The sequence below is a fragment of the Phalangium opilio genome, unplaced genomic scaffold (assembly GCF_054372755.1).
Source record: "Phalangium opilio isolate 3A_F unplaced genomic scaffold, DU_Popi_V2 ptg000042l_1, whole genome shotgun sequence".
Classification (NCBI taxonomy): domain Eukaryota; kingdom Metazoa; phylum Arthropoda; class Arachnida; order Opiliones; family Phalangiidae; genus Phalangium; species Phalangium opilio.
In genome coordinates, this window is record NW_028324166.1 from 5,328,564 (window position 1) to 5,353,384 (window position 24,821).

The 24,821-nt window shown below is 36.4% G+C and overlaps 2 protein-coding genes across 8 annotated transcripts; one reads left to right on the plus strand and one right to left on the minus strand.

Annotated features, from left to right (window-relative positions):
- Positions 1-58: 58 nt before the first annotated feature.
- On the plus strand, positions 59-23,940 carry Nrx-IV (neurexin-4). The gene is made up of 21 exons (XM_089836560.1): positions 59-255; positions 2,105-2,194; positions 4,534-4,730; positions 7,509-7,650; positions 8,376-8,579; positions 8,653-8,822; positions 9,677-9,847; positions 9,919-10,077; positions 11,161-11,239; positions 11,571-11,708; positions 11,778-12,023; positions 12,534-12,659; positions 12,729-12,932; positions 14,842-15,150; positions 15,256-15,645; positions 17,043-17,279; positions 17,368-17,541; positions 17,639-17,772; positions 18,454-18,550; positions 19,236-19,499; positions 20,213-23,940. The coding sequence occupies exons 1-21, from the start codon at positions 195-197 to the stop codon at positions 20,401-20,403; spliced, it is 3,783 nt and encodes a 1,260-aa protein (XP_089692686.1). The 5' UTR covers positions 59-194; the 3' UTR covers positions 20,404-23,940.
- Positions 4,993-14,848, minus strand: LOC149678625 (uncharacterized). Of its 7 annotated transcripts, XM_089836570.1 has the most exons (3): positions 9,296-14,848; positions 9,126-9,180; positions 4,993-9,034 (listed from the first exon to the last, which is right to left on the minus strand). In XM_089836570.1, exon 1 carries the CDS (start codon positions 14,708-14,710, stop codon positions 13,745-13,747), a length of 966 nt encoding a protein of 321 aa, XP_089692696.1. In that variant the 5' UTR covers positions 14,711-14,848; the 3' UTR covers positions 4,993-9,034; positions 9,126-9,180; positions 9,296-13,744. The 7 variants fall into 7 exon arrangements, with proteins under 7 accessions (XP_089692696.1, XP_089692695.1, XP_089692692.1 ...); XM_089836569.1 differs by having other exon boundaries at positions 4,993-9,180; XM_089836566.1 differs by having other exon boundaries at positions 9,126-14,848.
- Positions 23,941-24,821: the final 881 nt, after the last annotated feature.

Sequence of the window (24,821 nt, forward strand, 5' to 3'; positions counted from 1 at the left end):
TCATAAGATCCTAATAGTTTTAGACGAAAGGCAGATCTTTCTACAACTACAATACATTTCATATTTACATAACTTAGCCGGAAGCACCTTTTTGTAGAAGAATTTGAACTTCTGGGTGTGGACCGGCCAAGGCATAGCATTCACATGACAACGGACCCACTCCCTGTTATTTGGGTCGTTTATTTAATTAGAAAATGAAATGGCTTAATTGCTTAGGGTTTTTAGTAGTTTGCTTGGATTTTTCATATTCAAATGGTAAGCATAATTTATTAATTTGTTAAATTAAGTTAAGGGAACTTTGGGAATGTACCTTTAACATTACGATTGTAAACACCATATATGCATTGTACATGTTATTTTACCATAGAGAGACAAGCCCACTGCTTTCCCATTGCATTATAACTGGAAATTATAGTATTTAGCTCTTTATTTAAATTTTGGTTCTATTTTCAGAACCTCTCTAAGGTATATATGCCCCATTTGTATTATTTCAGCACTTCATACTTTAGGGAAGTAACTATATTATGATGAGAATAAAACTAAGAGTGTCAAATCTCTTTATGGTAATCAACTTAAAATGTATAATCCAATATCAAAGGAGAAAGGAGGGTCCAAGATAGTCGCAGTTTCAATTAATGTAGTAGTTGCCTTAAAACACACTTGCAAATTATCCCCTAATGTAAACCCTAACCAATATCAGATATAATCATAACCAAATTAAACTACCCTACAAAACCTTGTTTAAAACCTAACCTTATCTAACCAAACCTAATCTAATCTAGCCAAATCCTAATCTAATCTAATCAAACCCTAATCTAATCTAATCAAACCCTAATCTAATCTAATCAAACCCTAATCTAATCTAAGCAAATCATAATCTAATCTAAGCAAATCATAATCTAATCTAATCAAACCCCAAGTTAATCTAATCTAAGCAAATCAAAATCTAATCTAACCAAAACCCAATCTAATCTAACCAAAACCCAATCTAATCTAACCAAACCCTAATCTAATCTAACCAAACCCTAATCTAATCTAACCAAACCCTAATCTAATCTAACCAAACCCTAATCTAATCTAATCTAACCAAACCCTAATCTAATCTAACCAAACCCTAAGCTAATCTAATCTAACCAAACCCTAAGCTAATCTAATCTAACCAAACCCTAAGCTAATCTAATCTAAACAAACTCTAAGTTAATCTAATCTAACCAAATCCTAAGCTAACTTGATCTAACCAAATCCTAACCTAATCTAACCAAATCCTAAGCTAATCTAACCAAATCCTAACCTAATCTAACCAAATCCTAAGCTAATCTAACCAAATCCTAACCTAATCTAACCAAATCCTAAGCTAATTTAACCAAATCCTAACCTAATTTAATCAAATCCTAACCTAACCTAATCTAATCAAATCCTAACCTAACCTTGTCTAATCAAATCCTAAGCTAATTTAATCAAATCCTAATCTAATTTAACCAAACCCTAATCTAATCTAACCAAACCCTAATCTAATCTAACCAAACCCTAATCTAATCTAACCAAACCCTAAGCCAATCTGATCTAACCAAATCCTAAGCTAACTTGATCTAACCAAATCCTAAGCTAACTTGATCTAACCAAATCCTAAGCTAACTTGATCTAACCAAATCCTAAGCTAACTTGATCTAACCAAATCCTAAGCTAACTTGATCTAACCAAATCCTAAGCTAACTTGATCTAACCAAATCCTAAGCTAATCTAACCAAACCCTAATCTAATCTAACCAAACCCTAGTCTAATCTAATCAAATCTTTAGCTAATCTAATCTAACCAAATCCTAAGCTAATCTGATGTAACTAAACCCTTAGCTAACCTAATCCAACCAAACCCCAAGCTAACCTAATCCAACCAAACCCCAAGCTAACCTAATCCAACCTAACTCTAAGCTAACCTAATCCAACCTAACCCTTAGCTAACCTAATCCAACCTAACCCTAAGCTAACCTAATCCAACCTAAGCTAACTTGATCCAACCTAACCCTAACCTAACCTAACCTAACCTAATCTGACAAAACCCTAATGCTATAACTGTCCATACTGATTTTACTTTATTACTTAAACAGATTGCAGCAGACCTCTATTGGAAGAATCTTCAATCTACGCTACATCCTTTTTGGCTAAGGATAGAGGTCCAGAAAGGGCAAGGCTAAATGGTATGATATAATATTAAAAATAAAAGGCCCTGATCAAAGTTCATTTATATAAAATGAAAAACAAATCATATAGAACAATTTAGCTTGTAGCTATTCTGGGTTATAAAATATGCTCTGTTATAATATAAATCGGGAACTAGGTTGGGCAGACCTCTGCCTCTGGGAAGCAAAGTCATTACTCATGATTGGTATAAATCAGTAGATACTGTATTAGGGCATAGCACACTCAATCACGCACTGGACAACGCGAGCAGCTTGCGTCGTGTTGCGCGCGATCGAGTGGGCTATAATGAGAGAGGAGTGAGGACCAGGGTGGGAAATAAGGATTTTTTTAAAACTGGACATTAGGCCAGCGACCCCCCCCCCCCCTGGCCTGGAATAAATAAACTGGTCCATGACCATAGGGCATGTCGTCTGCTAAACTAAAGAGGTGGATAATTAAAATATTTGAGATAATGTCTGGACTCCAGTTACCCTTGAATTTTCTTAGGGGTCTCATGGACCACTGACCCTCTCCAATTTAATTTTTAAACTGGTCCAGGCAATTTTTAAAGTGGTCATTTGCCCTGTGCCACCGCCTTATTTTCCACAGGACCAAAATGCCCTACCATGTGACTTCACCATGACTCCGCCCAATCTAGTTCCAAACTTATCTGTCTCTTCACCACTGAACAATGAAAAATATTACCCACTGCAGCTTTGTCAAAAGTTATTCAAATCCACTCAACACTTTAACTGTTGGTTCCGGCAAAATACCTATCCATGCATGCTTATTAATAGCAATTTCATTTTTTTTAAACAGTGCACAACAAAGTGTATAATTTTTTTAATTTTGCTTGCTTGCCGTTTTAATCTAGTTAGCAAATGTTATTTATTTTTTTTTCGATATTAAATAAAGCAACCCAAATTTTATTGAGTTATTAATTTTCATTTAGTTTGTATTTTTTATTTAGTATTTTGTATTTAGTTTGTTATTTTTATTTAGTTATTTATTTTTTTGATATTAAATAAAGCAACCCAAATTTTATTGAGTTATTAATTTTCATTTAGTTAGTACTTTTTGTTTAGTATTTTGTATTTAGTTATTTATTTTTGGTTTTATTTAGTTATTTATTTTTGGTTTTATTTAGTTATTTATTTTTGGTTTTATTTAGTTATTTATTTTTGGTTTTATTTAGTTATTTATTTTTGGTTTTATTTAGTTATTTATTTTTGGTTTTATTTAGTTATTTATTTTTGGTTTTATTTAGTTATTTATTTTTGGTTTTATTTAGTTATTTATTTTTGGTTTTATTTAGTTATTTATTTTTGGTTTTATTTAGTTATTTATTTTTGGTTTTATTTAGTTATTTATTTTTGGTTTTATTTAGTTATTTATTTTTGGTTTTATTTAGTTATTTATTTTTGGTTTTATTTAGCTTATGTAGTTATTTATTTTTAATTTTATTTAGTTAGTTATATTTATTTAATGTATTTTTTATTTTATCTATTATTTTTACATTTTTTTGCTTTTATTTATTCATTTATATTTTTAGTTTTTGCTTTTATTTATTTATTTATTTTTATTTTTTGTTCTTATTTTTATTATTTTGCTTTTATTTATTACTTTTTGCTTTATTTATTAGTTTTCATTTTTTGCTTTCATTTATTTATTTTATTTTTTGCTTTTATTTATTTATTTTATTTATTGCTTTTATTTATGTATTTTTACTTTTATTTATTTATTTTTTTTGCTCTCATTTATTTTTTTTATTTTCGCTCTCATTTATTTTTTTTTTATTTTTGCTCTCATTTATTTTTTTTTATTTTTGCTCTCATTTATTTTTGCTCTCATTTATTTTTTTATTTTTGCTCTCATTTATTTTTTTATTTTTGCTTTTATTTATTTTATTTTTTTTTGCTTTCATTTATTTTTTTATTTTTGCTTTTATTTATTTTATTTTTTTTTTGCTTTCATTTATTTATTTTATTTTTTGCTTTCATTTATTTATTTTATTTCTTGCTTTCATTTATTTATTTTATTTCTTGCTTTCATTTATTAAATTTTATTTTTTGCTTTCATTTATTTATTTTATATTTTTCCTTTTACTTATTTATTTTTAATTGATTTCTGTGTAGTGCCAACGAGCTTTTATTTGAATTTTTGTGACAATAGATGAAATTTGCATGTTTAATCGTTTACCGTAGGCTTATTTGTAAAACTTAAAAGAGATCGAATTATTTTTAGTACGAACTTAGTATTAGTTTTAGTTTTAGTTTTATTTGCGGCAGCATTTTTGAAAGTAGTCTGTCATGTCTCGGTATTAAGTGTTGACACTTATATTTTTGCATGGTTTTAGGGAATGGAGCATGGACAGCTAAAAGTTCAGATTTTGGGCAGTATTTGAAAATTAATTTGAAAGATAAACGCAACATAACGGGTATAGCGACGCAAGGGAGACCCTTCACTTCCGAATTTGTTCAAGAATATAGAATAGAATACGGAAATAACGATTATGATTATGCCGATGTTAAAGACAAAGAGGGACACCCCAAGGTTTGTAGCTTTTAATGCCACTATATCGTACAAGGATATCTTAAAGAGATTTTGTGAAATGATAATTAAGAATAAGGTATATTGAAGAAACTTCATTGCTTCATTAAGATTTTAGTACAATTTGTAGAAGTTTTAAAAATTGTTAGCCTACATATTGTATCATTGATTTTATCATTAATCCAAGAATGAGTCGAATTATGAACATATAGCAACTGTATTAAATGCTTATTGCTTCTGATATTGTTTTTATGGGGGGGGGGGGGATTTTGGCTTGTTTGTCACGTGGTCACATTCTACAATTGTATCTACCCCAACTTCCCATTGTGAGAGGTTGGCATCAACGACATGAATTCATTCATTTCAGTGCATAAATGACAGTGTAATAATAATGTCTTTAAGCATGGAATTTATTATATTACTAGCAGCAAAGGCGCCTGGCGTAGCCTGTCGAGACATTTTTATTAATTTTCGCGCCGCCATTTAAAAAGATGGCAACAAATCGAACCCAAAAGACCATTCACCCGTCTATAGGATAAAGGAAACCAGTGTACTAAATATTTGTGAAATCGGTTGAAACTCACGCATAGAGAAGATCTTATTACATTTCTGGGCGCCATTTATTAAGATGGCGGCGGATTGAAAAAATCTTTCTTAGTACGCGCCTACTACTTATGAGTAACGTTCCTGCAAATTTTCAGCCTTCTAGGGCAAGCGGTTTGGGCTGGGCGTTGATTATCAGTCAGTCAGAACTTTGACTTGCATATAGATACTAGCCGTTACCAGCGGCATCGCTCGCGTGTAATTAGAACTTCCATCAAAGTGTTATAAAGAATGGGTAGATTTTACTGATGACTAATATTTTTGTAGCACCCTAGGAGCGAAGGCACTCGGCGTTGCCCGTCAGCCCGTCGGAACATTTTTTATTACTTTTCACGCGGACAATATTCCATAAAGAAGGGTTTTTAAATTTCTGGCCGCCATTTGAAAAGATGGCAACAAATCGAACCCGAAAGACCATTCTATAGGTTGAAGGAAACCAGTGTACTAAATATATGCGGACTTTGTTGCATAGAGATGATTTTTATTTACATTTCGGGGCGCAATTTTTTAAGATGGCGGCGGATTTGAAAAATCTTTCTTAGTACCCGCCTACTACTTATGAGTAACTTTACGTTCCTGCAAATTTTCAGCCTTCTTGGGCAAGCGGTTTGGGCTGGGCGTTGATTATCAGTCAGTCAGAACTTTGAATTGTATATAGATATTCTACGTAGCAAGTTTGGAAGAAACTGATTGGATCATGCGCGAACTTACTTCAAAAAATATTCCGTGTCAATTAAATTTGAATAGTGAATATCTACCGAAACTACACTCACTTGCACTAGCATTTACCACCCACAAACTCTGTTACATACATCTTAAGCCTACATAATGGAAATATTGCGAGATTGGGGGCGTCTTTTGCAAGTAATTGTGTGAAATTTATTACCACTTAGATTATAAGTCATGGACTGCGAATATATCAGATTATTACCAGTTCTTAACAATTGTCTTCAAAGAAGAGAAGGAAGTCAGAGCAATTAAAACCAAGGGTAGAGCGTACTCCTTCGAATATGTTACGGAGTATATTGTTCAACATAGTAATGACGGAGACGCCTGGCGGACTGTTCCCGCGCAAGATGGTACTCCAAAGGTGTGAGATCAATCAGATCATGCAAGATTGATGTTCAGTCTCGTGAATGAACAAATTAATTTCAAAAGTTGTGCAGATCATAGTTTTAATTGCCGTTCGATCGTTTGTACGAGCTATGCGTTAATTCTTATTATTTTATTTGCATGTTGTGGTAGTTATTTATTTTCAGCTACCAACCAATACTGGTTACATTATCGACATTACTACTTTATGCACCTGCAATTGTTGCCTAGTTTTATCAATTTTTTCAGAGCAATTTGCAAAATATTAGTGAATTATTACCAACCATTTTTAATTTTTTCGCAAGGTTACAATAATGTTAATGAGGCAGTAGTGTTAATTTTAACTATCATAAGGTTTTGATAGTTAAATACTTGTAAATGTTTAAAGTAAGCCAACCCTCAGGCGTTCACTTTAAAGGGAGGCATCAGCGGGTGGGTAAAAATTATTTGAAATACGTCACAGGCACCACGTGACGCCAAGAGACCAAGAGTGGGGGTGACCACCTAGTCCTAGTTTTCCGCGAGATTGCAGCGCCAATTGGCCCTATTCCTATCCAGCGCCACTGACGGAGGGTCTGGAAACTATTCCCATATAGACTGGATAACTTACCAAGGTTCGCAGAATTACCGTCAGATGGCGCGGCGCTCGAGCTACCTGGCGAACCTTCGAAAGTTACCCAGTCTCTATGGGAGTAGTTTCCAGATCCAAAGTGATAAAAGGGGAATTACCACTAGTACCACTTAACGGATTCGTCCAAGGGACTACTCCCATGTGCTTCTTGGAGAAGCCTAACGCGTAGTGTCCATTAGTCGGCACTAAAACGAATTGTTTGTACCGTCTTAAATATTATAGATAGATAATAATATTATTAAAATTAACGAACATGCTTTTAATATTATTATTTGATTTTGTAGCTTGACGTGCATGGTGATTTTCAATAACGTTCATTATTATTGAATTTTTTTAATTTTAAATGCAAGTTGATTGGAATAATAAAAAATAAACCTAGCATGTTTAGTTTTAAGACAATATTTTCCACGTCATGAATATTAATTACCTATTTTGGTTCTCATTTTTGATTATAGTTGTTTTATGGAAATGTTGACGGCGACAGTGAGAAGTATAATGAATTTGACACGCCCATAATAGCCCAATACATCAAGATAAATCCCACCAGATGGAGAGATCGGATCTCGTTAAGAGTTGAGCTTTACGGCTGTGACTATGGTACTGTTTGATTAATTTATTGAAGTGTTGAAGCAAATGTCGGCTCCTGTGGTGCCCCAGCGCCAATTTCACCTTGCCAAATGCAGGTGCCAATCAGAAGTCGCCCGCCCACAAGGGCGGAGCTTAAACTAAATTTTGCTAAGCTCCACCCCTCGACTATGGGAGCGCGCCAATCAGAACTAGTCCGCCCACAAGGGCGGAGCTTAAACTATAGCCTTTGCTAGGCTCCACCCCTCGACTATGGGAGCGCTCCAATCAGAACTCGTCCGTCCACAAGGGCGGAGCTTAAACTAAATTTTGCTAAGCTCCACCCCTCGACTATGGGAGTGCGCCAATCAGAACTCGTCCGTCCACAAGGGCGGAGCTTAAAATAGCCTTTGTTAAGCTCCACCCCTCGACTATGGGAGCGCGCCAATCAGAACTCGTCTGTCCACAAGGGCGGAGCTTAAACTAGCCTTTGTAAAGCTCCACCCCTCGACTATGGGAGCGCGCCAATCAGAACTCGTCCGTTCACAAGGGCGGAGCTTAAGCTAGCCTTTGCTAAGCTCCACCCCTCGACTATGGGAGCGCGCCAATCAGAACTCGTCCGTCCACAAGGGCGGAGCTTAAGCTAGCCTTTGCTAAGCTCCACCCCTCGACTATGGGAGCATCTAGCGGCATTTGTTTGAACTAAACCACAGCCCTGACTTGTTTTAAATAATTAATTTGTGGTTTATGTTTTTTAGTTGCGGATTCTCTAAATTTTGACGGATCGAGCTATGTCTCGCTTGATTTTTCACGTAGAGTTGTTGCCTCTCACGAAGATACAATTAGGTTTAGATTCCGAACCAACAATGCCGATGGCCTCATACTTTATAGTCGTGGAACGCAACATGATATTTTTGCCCTGCAACTAGTCAGAAATCAGCTTCTGTTGAACATCGATTTAGGTATTATTTAGTGCAGACTGTTTCTAAGTCTGCAAAGTATGTTAATGTTAATTATTTGAAACTATAATTGCAGGTGGTGAAGGAGTTCTTACTAGCGTAGCTGCTGGGAGTTTACTCGATGATAACTTATGGCACGATGTCTTGATATACCGACATGAAAAAGAAATATCATTCACAGTAGATAGAGTCGTTGTTAGGGAGAAAATTAGAGGAGAATTTGCTCAACTTAATCTAGACAAAGAAGTAAGCTTATTACGTAAAACTGTTATACGAGACTTAGAATCTTTGATCTCCCTGTTACTGATAAAACTTTTTGAGATGTGAGGTTTTTGGTCAGTGTGACGTCATTAAAGGAATAAAAGCTCCTTCATACATCTCTAATAGCGAATTCCATTTACGAGCTGCTATATCGCACCCTTTTTGTCTATTACGTCATAGAATCCGATAGAGGGCGCCTAGAACGTTTATAGATTATTTTAGTAATAAAACACGCGTGATTTCCGAATCTGTTCAAAACGACCAGCCCAAGCTTGGTGAATTTCATACTTCTTCAATAGCACCAGAGATCAGTAAATGCAGGGTTCATACAAGCCTGGAAAACCTGGAAAATAAATAGTTGACAAAAACCTCAGGGAAATTTAGACTTTTTAGTAAAAATCAGGGAAATTTGCGTCAAACAGGGGCCGGGTAATTAATCAAAATGTTCATAAACATACCCTCCATAGGATTAACATTACACTAAACTTTGGAGGCTCATAACTCTGGTTATATTAGCGATACGGGGATGTCCTTTGATTATGTTATAGTCCTATTTGCCCCCCCCTCTTTCGTCAACATTTGCTCCATAGGATACTCCATATACGGGAAAAAACCTGGAAAATTCAGGGAAGTGTATGGGGAAAAACCTGGAAATCTCAGGGAAATTTGTTTTCCAAAAGTTGTATGAACCCTGAAATGGAATTCGCTAAAAGTATCATCGCGGTACCACAAATATTCTTATAACTCTGATTAAATGTTGTCCATATTAAATTAACCAAGGCTTAATGTTACTCGAGATCTTAATAATTAAGAAATAACTTTTCTTGTATGAATCATAGCTCTATTTGGGAGGTCTGCCAAATTTTAACCAAGAAGGACTGATTGTAAGCAAGAATTTCAGCGGCTGCATCGAGAATTTATTTATCAATCAAACAAACTTCATTCAAGAACTAAATGAAAATCGCGATTATTATTACAAAAAGCAAGGCAGTTTGCAAAATACATGCTGGGTATGTGACGTGACGTGACGCGCTTTAGGTACTAGGACTTGGACATTATATGTATTTCTATTTACTTCCAGTACTTGCAAGTCATTCCAGTAACATTCACAACCCTAGATAGTCATTTTAAAGTTGAAGGTTATATTCAAGAATCAATGAACAGCAGTTTTGACTTCCGAACGTTTAACGAAAATGGGATGCTTCTTTATAACAAGTTTTCTGGCGAAGGACACGTAAAGGTATTTGTTTTGCTGGTTTTTAACTTTTGGGAAAACTGAAAGGTACTCAGACAGTGATAGGCACAAACTGACAGTATCAGTATAGTCCAGGGTTGCCACGGGTCAGGGAAAACCTGGAAAAGTAAGGGAATTTAAAAATGGGCCGAAAAGGTCAGGGAATTTAAAAATGGCCCAAAAAGGTCAGGGAATTTAAAAATGGGCCGGAAAAGTCAGGGAATTTAAAAATGGGCCGGAAAAGTCAGGGAATTTAAAAATGGGCCGAAAAGGTCAAGGGAAAAGTCAGGGAATTTAAAAATGGGCCGAAAAGGTCAGGGAAAAATCAGGGAATTTAAAAATGGGCCGAAAAGGTCAGGGAAAAGTCAGGGAATTTAAAAATGGGCCTAAAAGGTCAGGGAAAAGTCAGGGAATTTAAAAATGGGCCGAAAAGGTCAGGGAAAAGTCAGGGAATTTAAAAATGGGCCGAAAAGTTCAGGGAAAAGTCAGGGAATTTTTAAAGTTCCAGCAAAGTCAGGGAATTTGATTTTAGTGGGTAAAATTTCTGGGGATAAGTCTTTATTGAAAGAGTAATGAAAGTTTCTCCTCATCCTCTCTTAACACAAAGTGAACTCTTGAGCAATCCTTAAAAATGTCTAGAATTGTTTTTATAAAGTAAATGCCTTTACAAAAAATCTCTTAGACTGTTATTTATAGTTAAAATGTTTCTGGTTCATTTTGGTGCAACTAATACATTGGAAAACTTAATTTAGATCGAGTTTATTTAATTATAAGCACTTAAAACGTGCTGGAAACATTTACACTTTCGGCCTAAAAAAGGTCAGGGAAAATCTCAGAAAAAGGTCAGGGAAAACCTCAGAAAATGGTCAGGGAAAATCTCAGAAAATGGTCAGGGAAAAATCTCAGAAAATGGTCAGGGAAAATCTCAGAAAATGGTCAGGGAAAATCTCAGAAAATGGTCAGGGAAAATCTCAGAAAATGGTCAGGGAAAACCTGGAAAAGTCAGGGAATTTGGTTCTGAAAATTCCGTGGCAACCTTTTACCCGCTTTTTGTGTTCCTGTCTGGATCTAAAAATCCGTTTATTGCAGGTTTATTTGGAACAAGGTAGACTCGAAATTGAAATTCAAGGTGTTGGAACTCCACAGGTTATTCTGAAACCTTTTGATGGTAAATTAACACATTTCATTAAATTTTTTTTATAAAGGGATAGTAGCATTTAATTTTATCCACCCTTTAGTTTTCATAGTTAATTAAGCAGTTAAGTTTTTGTTATTTGAAAATATTTGAAAAAGGAAAATAATTAAAATAGGCTATTTTTCTGAATTATGACGACATAATGGTGTCGCCATCTGGTGTCAAAAATATGTAGCTCGCCACTTTAATTTCGTTTGCTCGTAGCGTATGATGCTAATCTAATTATGAATTTAAACACTAATATCCCCTCAATTAAGATAATCACTTTCAAAATAGAAATTAATTAATGATTAAATAATTTCAGAGCTTCTAAACGATGGCAGTTGGCATAAAACTATGATTATTTTGGGTAACAATCAAATAGAACTTCACCTCGACGGAAAACCAAGTATCACCAAGAGACAATTTTCGTTTAAAACTGGGCAGGAATATCTTATCGGAGGTTCGATCATATGAAACTTTTGAATTGATTTGAACTGGATAATCAATATGTATTTCTTTTCTTAATTAGGAGGTGTTCATGGAGCAAAGGGTTTTATCGGTTGCATGAGATTTATTTACATTGAAAACCGTTTTATCGATGTTGTATCGTTACCGGAGCATAAGAAAAGCACAGATTTAGTTATAGATGCCTGTCAAATGATGGACAGGTGTAATCCAAACCCTTGCGAACATGGTGGCATCTGTAAACAAAGTTGGAATGAATTTTCATGCGATTGTAGTAGAACAGGATATTCTGGAGCGGTCTGTCATACCTGTAAGTTTACATTCATGTTCTTATACCTATTATTAGGGTAGTAACTTGTAAAGCTAAATGAACGCGCTTTACAAACACCCGAACGCTTTTTACAAACACCCGAACACTTTACAAACACCCGAACACTTTTTACAAACACCCGAACACTTTTTACAAACACCCGAACACTTTTACAAACACCGGAACACTTTTGGCAAACACCCGAACACTTTTTACAAACACCCGAACACTTTTTACAAACACCGGAACACTTTTTACAAACAGCGGAACACTTTACAAACACCCGAACGCTTTTTACAAACACCCGAACGCGTTTTACAAATACCCGGACGCGTTTTACAAATACCCGGACGCGTTTTACAAATACCCGGACGCGTTTTACAAATACCCGGACGCGTTTTACAAATACCCGGACGCGTTTTACAAATACACTGTTTACACTTAACTAACCCGTTAATTGCTATAAGTTGTGCCATTATTGTAACTGGTTCCTAAACGTATTTTTTATAGCAAAACACCCATTATCATGCGAAGCTTACAAAATTGACAACCCTAAAAGCAGAGATATTGATCTTAAAATTGACGTCGATGGTAGTGGACCTTTAGAACCTTTCCCTGTCAGTTGTAGATTCCCAGGTAATTATATACCATTAGTTAAAGCGCCACTTGGTTTAATTACTAAAAGTTTTCTCTATCCAATATCAGTCGATGAGGAGGTACGAACTATAATTCATCACAAAAACGAACGTGAAACTGAAGTGAAAGGCTTTGTCAAACCAGGCAGCTTCATTCAAGACATTGTTTACGACGCGAGTATGGAACAGATTGTTCAGGTTGTCAACAGATCATTTGCCTGCAAGCAAATGCTAAGTTATAGTTGCCTCAGATCTCGGCTCTTCAATTCACCATGTAAGTCATTCTTAAAGTGTTAGTGACATAATTTTCGTCATCCTCAAACTTAAAATGCGAAAAAAATCCTTGAAAAATCTATTTTATTATGATATGTTTACTTTTTTATTTGGTTTCGTAGCAATTTATTAAATTGCAATCAAAGTTTTGTGTTTGGAAAAGGCCTAGTTGAGATTTTCTTTCGTTTGATGACGTAGTAAGGAGAAATTTTCACTCTAGATGTCGCTCACGTGACGCGCCTGTTAGTGTCGCCGCGCAGCGTTAAGCCTAATTTATTCAGATTCGCGCGCGCGCCGCATTAGTAAACTCGGGAGTCTCGCGCTTGGCTTTTCTGCGAGATGCCGTGAGTGACGTATCAAGGAGAAAAACCCGCCAAAAATCTTCTCCGCAAATTTGCCTTTGTCCCCCAAATTTCAAGTTTTCAAAGTGTTTTTTCTGTGTTTTCCCTCATAATTAAATATTATTCAAGCATATTTTTGGAATCAGAAGAGTTTAAACTCTCAAAAAAGTAAGGTTTTCTTTAGATTTGAGGTCATTTTTAAATCACGTCGCTATTCCTTTAATTTCCTTTGCTACTTGGGATTTTCAATACATACGCTGCACTTGGAGATTCTTTTCCTAAGATGGCCAGAAGGGTGTGGCTTAAGATGGCTAGAGTGGGTGTGGCTTCAGATGGCTAAAGGGGTGTGGCTTAAAATGGCTAAAGGGGTGTGGCTTAAAATGGCTAAAGGGGTGTGGCCTAAGATGGCTAGAAGGGTGTGGCCTAAGATGGCTAGAAGGGTGGGGCTTAAGATGGTTAGAGGGGGTTTGGCTTAAGATGGTTGGAGGGGGTTTGGCTTAAGATGGTTGGAGGGGTTTGGCTTAAGATGGTTGGAGGGGTTTGGCTTAAGATGGTTGGAGGGGTTTGGCTTAAGATGGTTGGAGGGGTTTGGCTTAAGATGGTTGGAGGGGTTTGGCTTAAGATGGTTGGAGGGGTTTGGCTTAAGATGGCTAGAGAGGTGGGGCTTAAGATGGCTAGAGGGGTGGGGCTTAAGATGGTTAGAGGGGTGGGGATTAAGATGGTTAGAGGGGTGGGGATTAAGATGGTTAGAGGGGTGTGGCTTAAGATGGTTAGAGAGGTGTGGCTTAATATGGATAGAGAGGTGTGGCTTAATATGGATAGAGAGGTGTGTCTTAATATGGATAGAGAAGTGGGGCTTAAGATGGCTAGAGGGGTGGGGCTTAAGATGGCTAGAGGGGTGGGGCTTAAGATGGCTAGAGGGGTGGGGCTTAAGATGGCTAGAGGGGTGGGGCTTAAGATGGCTAGAGGGGTGGGGCTTAAGATGGCTAGAGGGGTGGGGCTTAAGATGGCTAGAGGGGTGGGGCTTAAGATGGCTAGAGGGGTGGGGCTTAAGATGGTTAGAGGGGTGGGGATTAAGATGGTTAGAGGGGTGTGGCTTAAGATGGTTAGAGGGGTGTGGCTTAATATGGATAGAGAGGTGTGGCTTAATATGGATAGAGAGGTGTGTCTTAATATGGATAGAGAGGTGGGGCTTAAGATGGCTAGAGGGGTGGGGCTTAAGATGGCTAGAGGGGTGGGGCTTAAGATGGCTAGAGGGGTGGGGCTTAAGATGGCTAGAGGGGTGGGGCTTAAGATGGCTAGAGGGGTGGGGCTTAAGATGGCTAGAAGGGTGGGGCTTAAGATGGCTAGAGGGGTGTGGCCTCAGATGGCTAAAGGGGTGTGGCTTAAGGCGATGTCTTTGGAAGAACGGAGGTTCTAGCTTATCATTCCAGTCCATCTGTCTTTAATGGTCTTAGGTTAGTTTTTAGCCACACTTATTTTTCCTGGAGAAATTGGTCTCTATTAAATGTCGAAAGTCTCTGCCTTTAGTACTCGGGAACATTTTTTAATGAATATATTATTTTTTAGCGAAAGACCAAACGGACTTCAAACCTTATTCATGGTGGGTGAGCAGAAATAATCAAGAAATGGACTATTGGGGTGGTTCACTTCCTGGATCTCGAAAGTGCGCTTGCGGGTTATATGGCACTTGTAAAGACCCCAGAAAATGGTGCAACTGTGATACTACCGATTCCGATGGCTGGTTATCTGATATGGGGGAAATAACTCAAATGGAATATTTACCCGTACGACAACTTCGTTTCGGAGATACTGGATCGACCCTGGGAGAAAAACAAGGAAAATATCTTTTAGGACCTCTAATATGCGAAGGAGACTGTAAGTTAATGATTTACAGTTTTGAAGGGGAACTGCACTCTTATAGTCCTTTTTAAATATTAATATGAAACAAACGACCTCCATGATGCCCTTTTAAATTTTTAGCCATCTTCAACAACGTTGTAACATTCCGTTTCTTGGGCGCTACTGTTGATTTACCACCATTTGATATGGGCCATTCGGGCGATATATACTTTCAATTTAAAACTACGATAGAATATGGCGTAATCATTCATAGCAAAGGCCCTTCAGATTTCATCAAAGTTACTTTGGTTGGCGGAGATCAAATTCAGTTCCAGTATTTGGCTGGAACTGGACCCGTCACAGTCAGCGTCGAAGTTGCTTACACGCTCAATGATGATAACTGGCATTCCATTTTGGTTGAGAGAAACAAGAGAGAAGCTAGAGTTGTCGTTGATGGAGGAATAAGCGCAGAGGCCAGAGAAAGGACTGGTCCAGTTAGAGCGCTTCATTTGACGAGTCCACTTGTTATTGGTGAGTTCTTAGTAATTGCAACCAAAAGAGATTATCGTTTTCTAATTACCTAAAAAAGTATCAATCCAAACGTTAATGATAGGTTTATAGTAGAGGTCTGCGAATACCACTTTTTGGGTATTGAACTGGTTACTGAATACCAAAAATTTTCCTTACCAAATACTGAATCGAACAATTTAAATATTGAACTTTATTCTAAATCGAATACCTAAGGCCTTACTAAATTTCTTACTACCCGATTAATCGCGAATAGTTAGGGCTAATATTCGCGAATAGTTAGGGCTAATATTCGCGAATAGTTAACGCTAATATTCGCGAATAGTTAACACTAATATTCGCGAATAGTTATAGTCTGTCAAACGAAAGAAGAGCCCTGAGAAATTTGTCCAAATTGGTGTCGCCACCATCGACCCCATAGTACTTTATCAACTTGTTTTGTTTTGTCAATAGTCGTCTGTAATTTAGTCTGCTATAAACAGATAGGCTTAATCGCAATAGAACCAATAAATTTTGCATTATATATTTAATATGTTTATGTTTCATGATTTTTTACGATCATCGAGTATTAAAGAATATAAACCAAAATTAACGACAAGACACCAGTTTTATCTTTGTTGAACTAGCATTGCAATATATTTTAATGACATAAGTTCTATTGCGATTAAGCCTATCTGTATATAGCAGACTATATTACAGACGACTATTGACAAAACAAAACAAGTTGATAAAGTACTATGGGGTCGATGGTGGCGACACCAATTCGGACAAATTTCTCAGGGCTCTTCTTTCGTTTGACAGACTATAGTACTAGTATTCGCGAATAGTTAACGCTAATATTCGCGAATAGTTAACACTAATATTCGCGAATAGTTAACACTAATATTCGCGAATAGTTAACACTAATATTCGCGAATAGTTAACACTAATATTCGCGAATAGTTAACACTAATATTCGCGAATAGTTAACTCTAATATTCGCGAATAGTTAACACTAATATTCGCGAATAGTTAACACTAATATTCGCGAATAGTTAGGCCTAGTATTCGCGAATAGTTAGGCATAGTATTCGCGAATAGTTAGGCCTAGTATTCGCGAATAGTTAGGCCTAGTATTCGCGAATAGTTAACACTAATATTCGCTCCTATATTTCAAAATACCTCTCCTCATTGGTCGCAAAGTATTTCTTAAAATTTTCCTAGGCACTTTCTGGTAGTTTTTGATGGGAGATAAATAAAATTGGGGGTTATATTTTTTTTAAATAAGGTGGGTCTCTCTCTACTTTATTCGATTGAAACAGTTAACCACACATATCTAGTTTATAGTCCCCACTATCCCATTAAGTTGTAGCTAGTCTATTCTTTCTTTGAGAAATTATACCTTATTTCTATCACTTTAGGAGCAACTACGGACTACAAAGAAGGTTTTGTCGGTTGCATTAGAGCATTGATGCTTAACGGAGAATTGATAGATCTTTTGGGTTACGCTGAAAGAGGCCTTTATGGAATCAGACCAGGATGTTTCGGAAAATGCGAGAGTAACCCGTGCCTAAATAACGGTACTTGCTACGAAGGATATGCGGGATATACATGCGATTGTCAATGGACTGGCTTTAAAGGACCTATTTGCGCCGATGGTAAAGCTCCTGTTTATTATAATTAATTAACTATAACTAATTATAATAATAAATAATAAACTTGAGAATTTAACTCTTAACATAACAGAAATTGGAGTTTCACTGCGAAGTGACAGCTATATTCGTTACGACTTTGACACTTCGATATCAACGCTTGAGGAATACATGAGAGTCGGGTTTACTACTACAGATCATGGTGGATTGATTTTTGGCGTTTCATCCGAAACTGGGGAATATCTAAATTTAATGATGTCACAGAGTGGTATGTATTTGTTCAAACTCTGAAACCATTAATATTACTTTTAAAGCGCCATCTATCATTCAGATGTTGAAACATTATTATTATTATTATATCATAGGTCATTTGCGTCTTGTATTTGACTTTGGCTTTGAGAGGCAAGAAATTATCATCAAAAATGAAAACTTTGCCCTGGGGCAATATCACGACATACGAATGGTTCGATCGGACAAAGGAGCTAAAATTGCTATATATGTATGTAATTTTTAATTATTATATAATTTTTAAGCATGGGCGAATACCAGTTTTTGACTGTCGAGACAAATATCGAATAGTGAAAAATTTTCTTATCGAATACCGAGACGAATAGTTGTTTGGGAACCGAATATCGAATAATTAGGCTTAACTTAAAATTGCCATTAGCGAATAGTTATCGAATAGTCAGAAATAGAAGGATTAATTAAAATCAATTTAAATTATATTTAGAATTTAGATACGCTATAGAGTAGTAGCACTTCAGGCCTATTTTCCCATAGAAACTTACACATTTAAAAATGTAACTGCCATTACTTTTTTAAAACATTTTTAGGGTTAATATTTTTGTTTTCTCGAATAGTTAATCGAATATTTAACGAATAGTTAATCGAATATTTAACGAATAGTTAGTCGAATATTTAACGAATAGTTAGTCGAATATTTAACGAATAGTAGGCCCGAATAGTAAAATTCACTATTCGATATTCGTTCAAATACCCGAAATGGGGGTTATCGAATATCGAGACGGTTATTCGTCTCGATATTCGATCGAGTTATTCGTGTTACTCGAGTATTCGCCCATGCTTAATAATTTTTATCCTACAATGGTATTTCAAATCTATTATTTTAATTTGAAATTGGCGATTATTCTAAATAAATAATTAAAACATACCCAATTAGGTGGATAATTACGAACCAATCATTCATACATTCAAACTTGAGGGAAAAGCAGATGCTCAATTCAATAGATTGAAGAGTATCTATGTTGGAAGAAATGGTAAGATTGTACTTTGTTAAAGCAAAGCGCGGGCATGGATTAACTAACGTTAGGGATAGTTCGTTCCCCCAAAAAGATAACGCATGCATGCTCCAAACGCCCCCTAGCAGCAGCTACTATCCCTAACAGGAAGTTATAAGAAAATTGGACCAAATATCACGTGGTCTATGACGTCAAAATTGAAATACTGCCTAAATTGGGCAAAAACGATTTATTTTGCCGAGAGATGGCGCTATGTCTACATCCGTTTTGGTCCAACAAATTTGGGGGAATGAAGAGGGGAATCAAGGAATAATTCGAAACATGTAGTTGGCGATAGCATTACATGGGAAACCCAGTTGGTGAACAATCCCTAGCGTTAGTTAATCCATGGCACGGGTCACGTGGTTCCCCTACAAGGTGACTTTCCTTGAGAACTCCAGTTTTGTCTTGGCGAAGGCAGGAAGCATTTGTGGGCGGGATTTATAATTGCACTTATAAATCCCGCCCACAAATGGCTTCGCCAAGCCAAAACTGGAGTTCGTAAGGAAAGTCACCTTGTAGGGGAACCACGTGACCCGCGCTTTGCATTAAGTGTTGGTATAGACCAAAATTTACATTAACCCTTTCAAGCCTTTGATCATAGAATCACAAATCCGTGATATCATTGTCGTAGCATTCACTGTTTAATCATTATGTTTTTTAGAAACAATGGATTCGGGAGAGGGTTTTGTAGGATGCATATCTCGAGTTCAATTTGACGATTACTTTCCATTACGGCGATTTTTCCAAGAAAGTAGGAAAGATAATGTTCGAGCCTTCCCTGAAAATATCAGAGAAGACAATTGCGGTATTGAACCAATCATCTATCCCGAAGCGGAAGACGAAACGAGGCCGCCTCCAACATTAGCTCCCGGTGTTTATATTGCCCAACAGAGGGCGCCTATTGACGAATCAGCCATCCTTGGAGGTAGGTTAAATTCCAATTTTGGGATTGATTTTCTTAATTGTTTGTGGTGGTGTTGGGCACTTGAAGGGGTCTCGCTGTGGTCTGGATTAATTTTGATTCTGAATTAAATATTTGTAATTTTGTCGGGTTTAGCATGTAAATATCATGCTTAAATGCTATCACAGTAGGGCTATCTCTGCTCACCTTGCACTGTAGAAAATACCCATATATACATCTAGTAAGTAGTGCCACGGCCACGTAATAGTGTGGAGTGTATTCGATTTCAAAATCATTGAAATGATCTGGGAATTTGAAACATAGTATGATTTAAAGCAAAGCACGGGTTCTGTTTATCCCCCACAAGGTGACTTTCCTCCTGAACTCAGGGTTTAGCTTAGCGAAGGTTAATGAGCGGGGTTTATTAGTGCACTTATAAATCCCGCCTACAAATGTGTGCTGCCTTCTCCAAGCCAAAACTGGACTCCGGGTTTAGCTTGGTGAAGGCTAGTGGGCCTACACCAAGCCGAAACTGGAGTTGGTAAAGAAAGTCGCCTTGGCAAAGACTAGTTTTAACTCCGCCCTTGTATAAGAGTTCCAATTGGTTCCGGTCTTTGGCGAGGTAAAATTTATGTGTAGAAGATAGCTAGCATGCTAGGGGCGCCAAAGGAGCCACGCTTTTAATTCCAACGCAGGATTTTAAAATGAATGATATTGAATGTTTAACTGTTGTTTAGGTCTACTGGCTGTCATTTTCGTTGCCTTAATAATAATGGCTATCATCATCGGCCGCTATATGTCGCGTCATAAGGGCGAATATAAGACGCACGAGGACAAAGGAGCCAAAGACGCTCCCGACGCTGATACCGCCATCATGCATAGTAAAACGGGACACGACGTTTCAAAAAAGAAAGAATGGTTCATTTAGCATCGTAATGTCATTCAAACCGTTTGAATCACCGTGCATTTTCTTCATCTGTAATATATATCATATTTGTAAAAACGAGAGAACTTTATATTTTGGTTGTCGATGGTACGTAATATTCCTTCCATTGTTATTATGAGAGGCCATAAAAGTTCAAGTTCAAGTTCAACAAAATGAAAAAAAAAATTAATGATAAATAAATAAATAAATAAATAATAAGAGTTCCCGGTAATTATAATAGAAATTAATATTAAACTGATGTTAATCTGGTGTGATTGAATTAAGGCGAATTAAGGCATAATATACTTAACTGAAAGAATGTGATCTGACACATAACAGTACGTTACATGGGGAGGCGTGTGCTAAACATCATGCGATAGGTTCCGATCGAGAATAAAGTATTATATAAAGACTTAGTGTCGTCTGCTACAGGGGTTACCGTCGTCTGCTACAACATTGCATAGGTTGAAATAATAGCAATTAGGTTATATTTTTCGTCAAATTTCAAAATGGTTACTTAACTGCAACGATATCATTTAATACAATTGTAGAAGCTAGGGTTTAAGGTTGGTCAAAGAGGAAAATCACTTGATGTGTCGACATATTTGCATAGTGTAACATATGCAGGAAATATCTGCAAATTCATTTAAAAATTAAAATGCATCAGATAATGTTCATTGATAAAATGAAAGTTGCAACTCTAAGCAATCACTTAAGAGCTGGGAGTCGTGGCGTTCTCCTGTAACCCTGATGTTATGAGTAGTACAATTGTACTTTTTAAAGTCTTCAGTACAAAAAGTACATTTTGATGTTTAAAAGTACATTTTCAAATTCCATTTTTTAACATTAGCGTCTACGGGAGGAAAATTACGCCGCTAGATGGCGCCCAAAGCCTTTCGTGGAGGCGGAGGGTAATTTTAATACCTCCAAGCGGGGAAAACTCCGTTTCTAAAAAGCCTCCCATTGGGGCAGTACGTTTTACTATTGGAGAAAGTACGTTCCCAAAAATCTAAGGAACATCAGTGTCCTGTAATGCAGCCCATTGGAAGTTAAAATCGTACAAATTCTAAGTGGTCTGTTCAATATTTGGCGCAGTGTTTATCACATCAAATTTCGCTTAATTGGCATAGCATGTTCCAAGGATATAACGTTTTTGGTCAGAGTAAGGCGTAACTTTTAATTTATCAGTGAAATCCTAATGTATTTTGATTTTTAAAATAATTCTTAGAAACTCCCAAACAATCCCTGGATTTTCTTTTTCGAACTTTCAAGGATTAAATTGGAATCTTAAAATAGTTTCAAATGAAATGACCCTTGCCTTATTTTAATCACACCAGATATTATTACATCGATATAATGTAATACTGTTAATGTCAATAATGGATGTTATCGTAACAATTCCATTTTAATAGTACTTAACCGTTGCTTCACGAGCCTGAACGTTTTAAAAGGAGTTGTATCATAAGTTCCGTTCCATTTTATTCAGGATTTAATTCTAACACTTATTTTATGCAAACAAGAAAAGCAATTATTTATTAGCAACATTGATTGCAAAATTAGGTGGCAATTTCTTATTAACGTTGTTTACATTAAGCATTTCTTTGTCCATTACTAGGCATAACGTTAGTGAAATCAGATCAAAGGTTTCTAGACATAATCTAACATGATCTGATTTTTTTGTAGTGATAAAAGCCGGTGGTAAACTACTAGTGAAGGTACGCTACGCGGTATTGCGGCTAATTGCTAAAATACATATAAAACGAGAAAAATACCGGTTAGCTAGTGCACAGCCCACTTGCGTGATCGAGTGGGCTGTGGCTAGTGTAGCTTTCTTAATATAGAAAGTACACAGCGTTCAAAAGTTTTAAAAATTAGGTTTTATAATTTATTTTTAGGTTATTATGCTGTTCTGTATTTTTTTGGGTACTATTTAACGCGTGTTTAGTTTAATATTTAAGGTTTGGCGGGTTATATACTTTCAACATGTCTGAAACACCAAATACGTTTGTTGTCAACTGATATGTTAGTTTTAAAGCAAAGAGCGGGTCACGTGGTTCCCTACAAGTTTAATTACTTTCCTCCTGAACTCTTAATTTTGGCTTAGTGAAGGTATAACTCCCGCCCACTTCCCTTCGCCAAGTCCAAACTGGAGTTCAAGAGGAAAGTCACCTTGTAGGGGATCCACGTGACCCGCACTTTGCTTTAAGCCCAGTACTCGGTGATTATTTACGTCTAGTATTCGCAATTTTTAAGCAATTATATTAAGCAAGTAGTCCACTTAGCCTTGCGAAACCGTATCGTTACCGTTTTAAGTTCGTAAATCATCCGAAAGAGGGCGCCCATTACCTAAGTCCGAAAGCATCGTTTAAGAAACGTTATCAGATGGCGTTCTGTTCGTATTTGGATACGTGACGTTACGTTAACGATACGGCTTGCGAAACCGTAAACTTAGGTAATGGGCGCCCTCTTTCGGATGATTTACGAACTTAAAACGGTAACGATACGGTTTCGCAAGGCTAATCGTATCAACTAATAGGCATACTCGATACTAAATTAATGGTAAATGAGGGCAATTCTCTAGCTTTTTTACTTATAGTTAATGATTTTAAGGGTACCATACAAGCTTCTATTGTAGCGCCAGACTCTAATTAGCGGTGAAGCTAATCAAATTAGAGTATTTTACCGCTTTTAATTATCATCCTTTAGCTTGTATGTTAAAAAGAGTGTCCAAAAAAGGCGCAGTTTGAACGACAACAAGGCGCTCAATGCCCGAGTACTTTATCGAAACAGGCCACGCCTACGTCTCTGAAAATAATTTATACTCAGACCAAAAGAATCAAAAATTTGCCCACGTAAAATTAAAATTATGTATTAGTTTAAGTATTATAGCCTGGAAAATGAAAATTTAGGAATCAAAAGATGGTAGCTAAGAAACATTTATATCGAATACTTTTTTTAAGTCACTTTTTTTTACACTTCGTAATATTCTGTATCATTCCACATGGTCTTTACATTTCAATACGTTAATTCTACTGTAGAAGTTAAGTTTTGATCTGTAGACCTATTTTTTCGTATTTTTTTAACGATTTGTCTGTGTTATTTTAATAAGTATGCACAAATATAATTTTATTGCGTGATTTTTAAAACGAATCTCATTTTAATCAGGAAAACTTGCAATGTTTTATATTGTCAAATAAAATAGTAACAAATGTATTAATTAAAAGCAAAGAATATAAAACTGGTCACCAATATTTAAACCTGTGTAACATTATAGATCTGTATTTGTTAATTGTAATGGTTTAAAATTTTATATCGCCGGTATTTTACTGAAAGAAAAAAAAAATAAAATAAATAAAAATTGTGGCCTATTTTTTCTAACAAGGTTTATTAAAAAGTTGGTATTTGAATAATAATATTATAGACATATTTTAAAAAGGGAAAAAAATGTATTATTTTTACTTGAAAATCACTTTCTGTAACCAAAACAAAGAATGTTTGTAAACAGAATTCATAAAAGTAAAAAGAAGTTTTATTCAGAAACATTGTCTTTATTATAGTTTATTGTTTCAGGCAGGAATCAATTTAAAGTTAGTCTAGGCTGTGGTTTAGTTTAAAAAAAATGCCGCTAGATGTCCCTATAGTCGAGGGGTGGAGCTAACTGACTGACGCCCTCTCGGCTAAGCTCCGCCCTCGTGGACGAGTTCTGATTGGTTCCTACAATTGGTGTGTAGAAGATAACCAAGCATGTTAGGTGCGTCACAGGAGCCGAAATTTGATTGTTAGTCTTCAATGAGCACAATTGTTCTTGCTTTCGTTCACAGAATGTTCTGAAAGATTATTTTTTCTCTACGGTGACTCTGCAACACTATAGGTGTTCATAATTGGCAGGGATTTAAAGAAAGTCTCGGCTGGCTGTGGTTTAGTTTAAACAAATGCCACTAGATGCTCCCATAGTCGAGGGGAGGAGCTAGCTTACTGGCCCGCTCAGCCATGGCTCAGGTTAGCAAAGGCTAGTTTTAGCTCCGCCCTCCTGGACGAGTTCTGATTGGTTCCTGCCTTTGGCAATGTAAATTTTAGTGTAGAAGCTTAGCCAGGATGTTAGGGGCGCCACAGGAGGCACAACTTCCTTTAATTTTCAATCACAATTTGACGCGTTGACCTTTTCGTTCCGTTTTCAAGAAATTTCCTGGACTACAATCCAAAGCATTTTCAATTTGATAATACCATAAGCAAATAATCCTCTTTAAGTATCCATCTATCATTATGTCTATGATGGAACGTCTCACGCCACTTTCCGTCCAGCGTCTAAGAGACATTGGGCACCAAAAATACAAGTGTGATTTTCATTTCCCTAGTGGCGCCTCTAGCCCACAAAGAGACAAGTGGAAAATCTGGCCGGCAATCGTGTTTTTATCACCTCA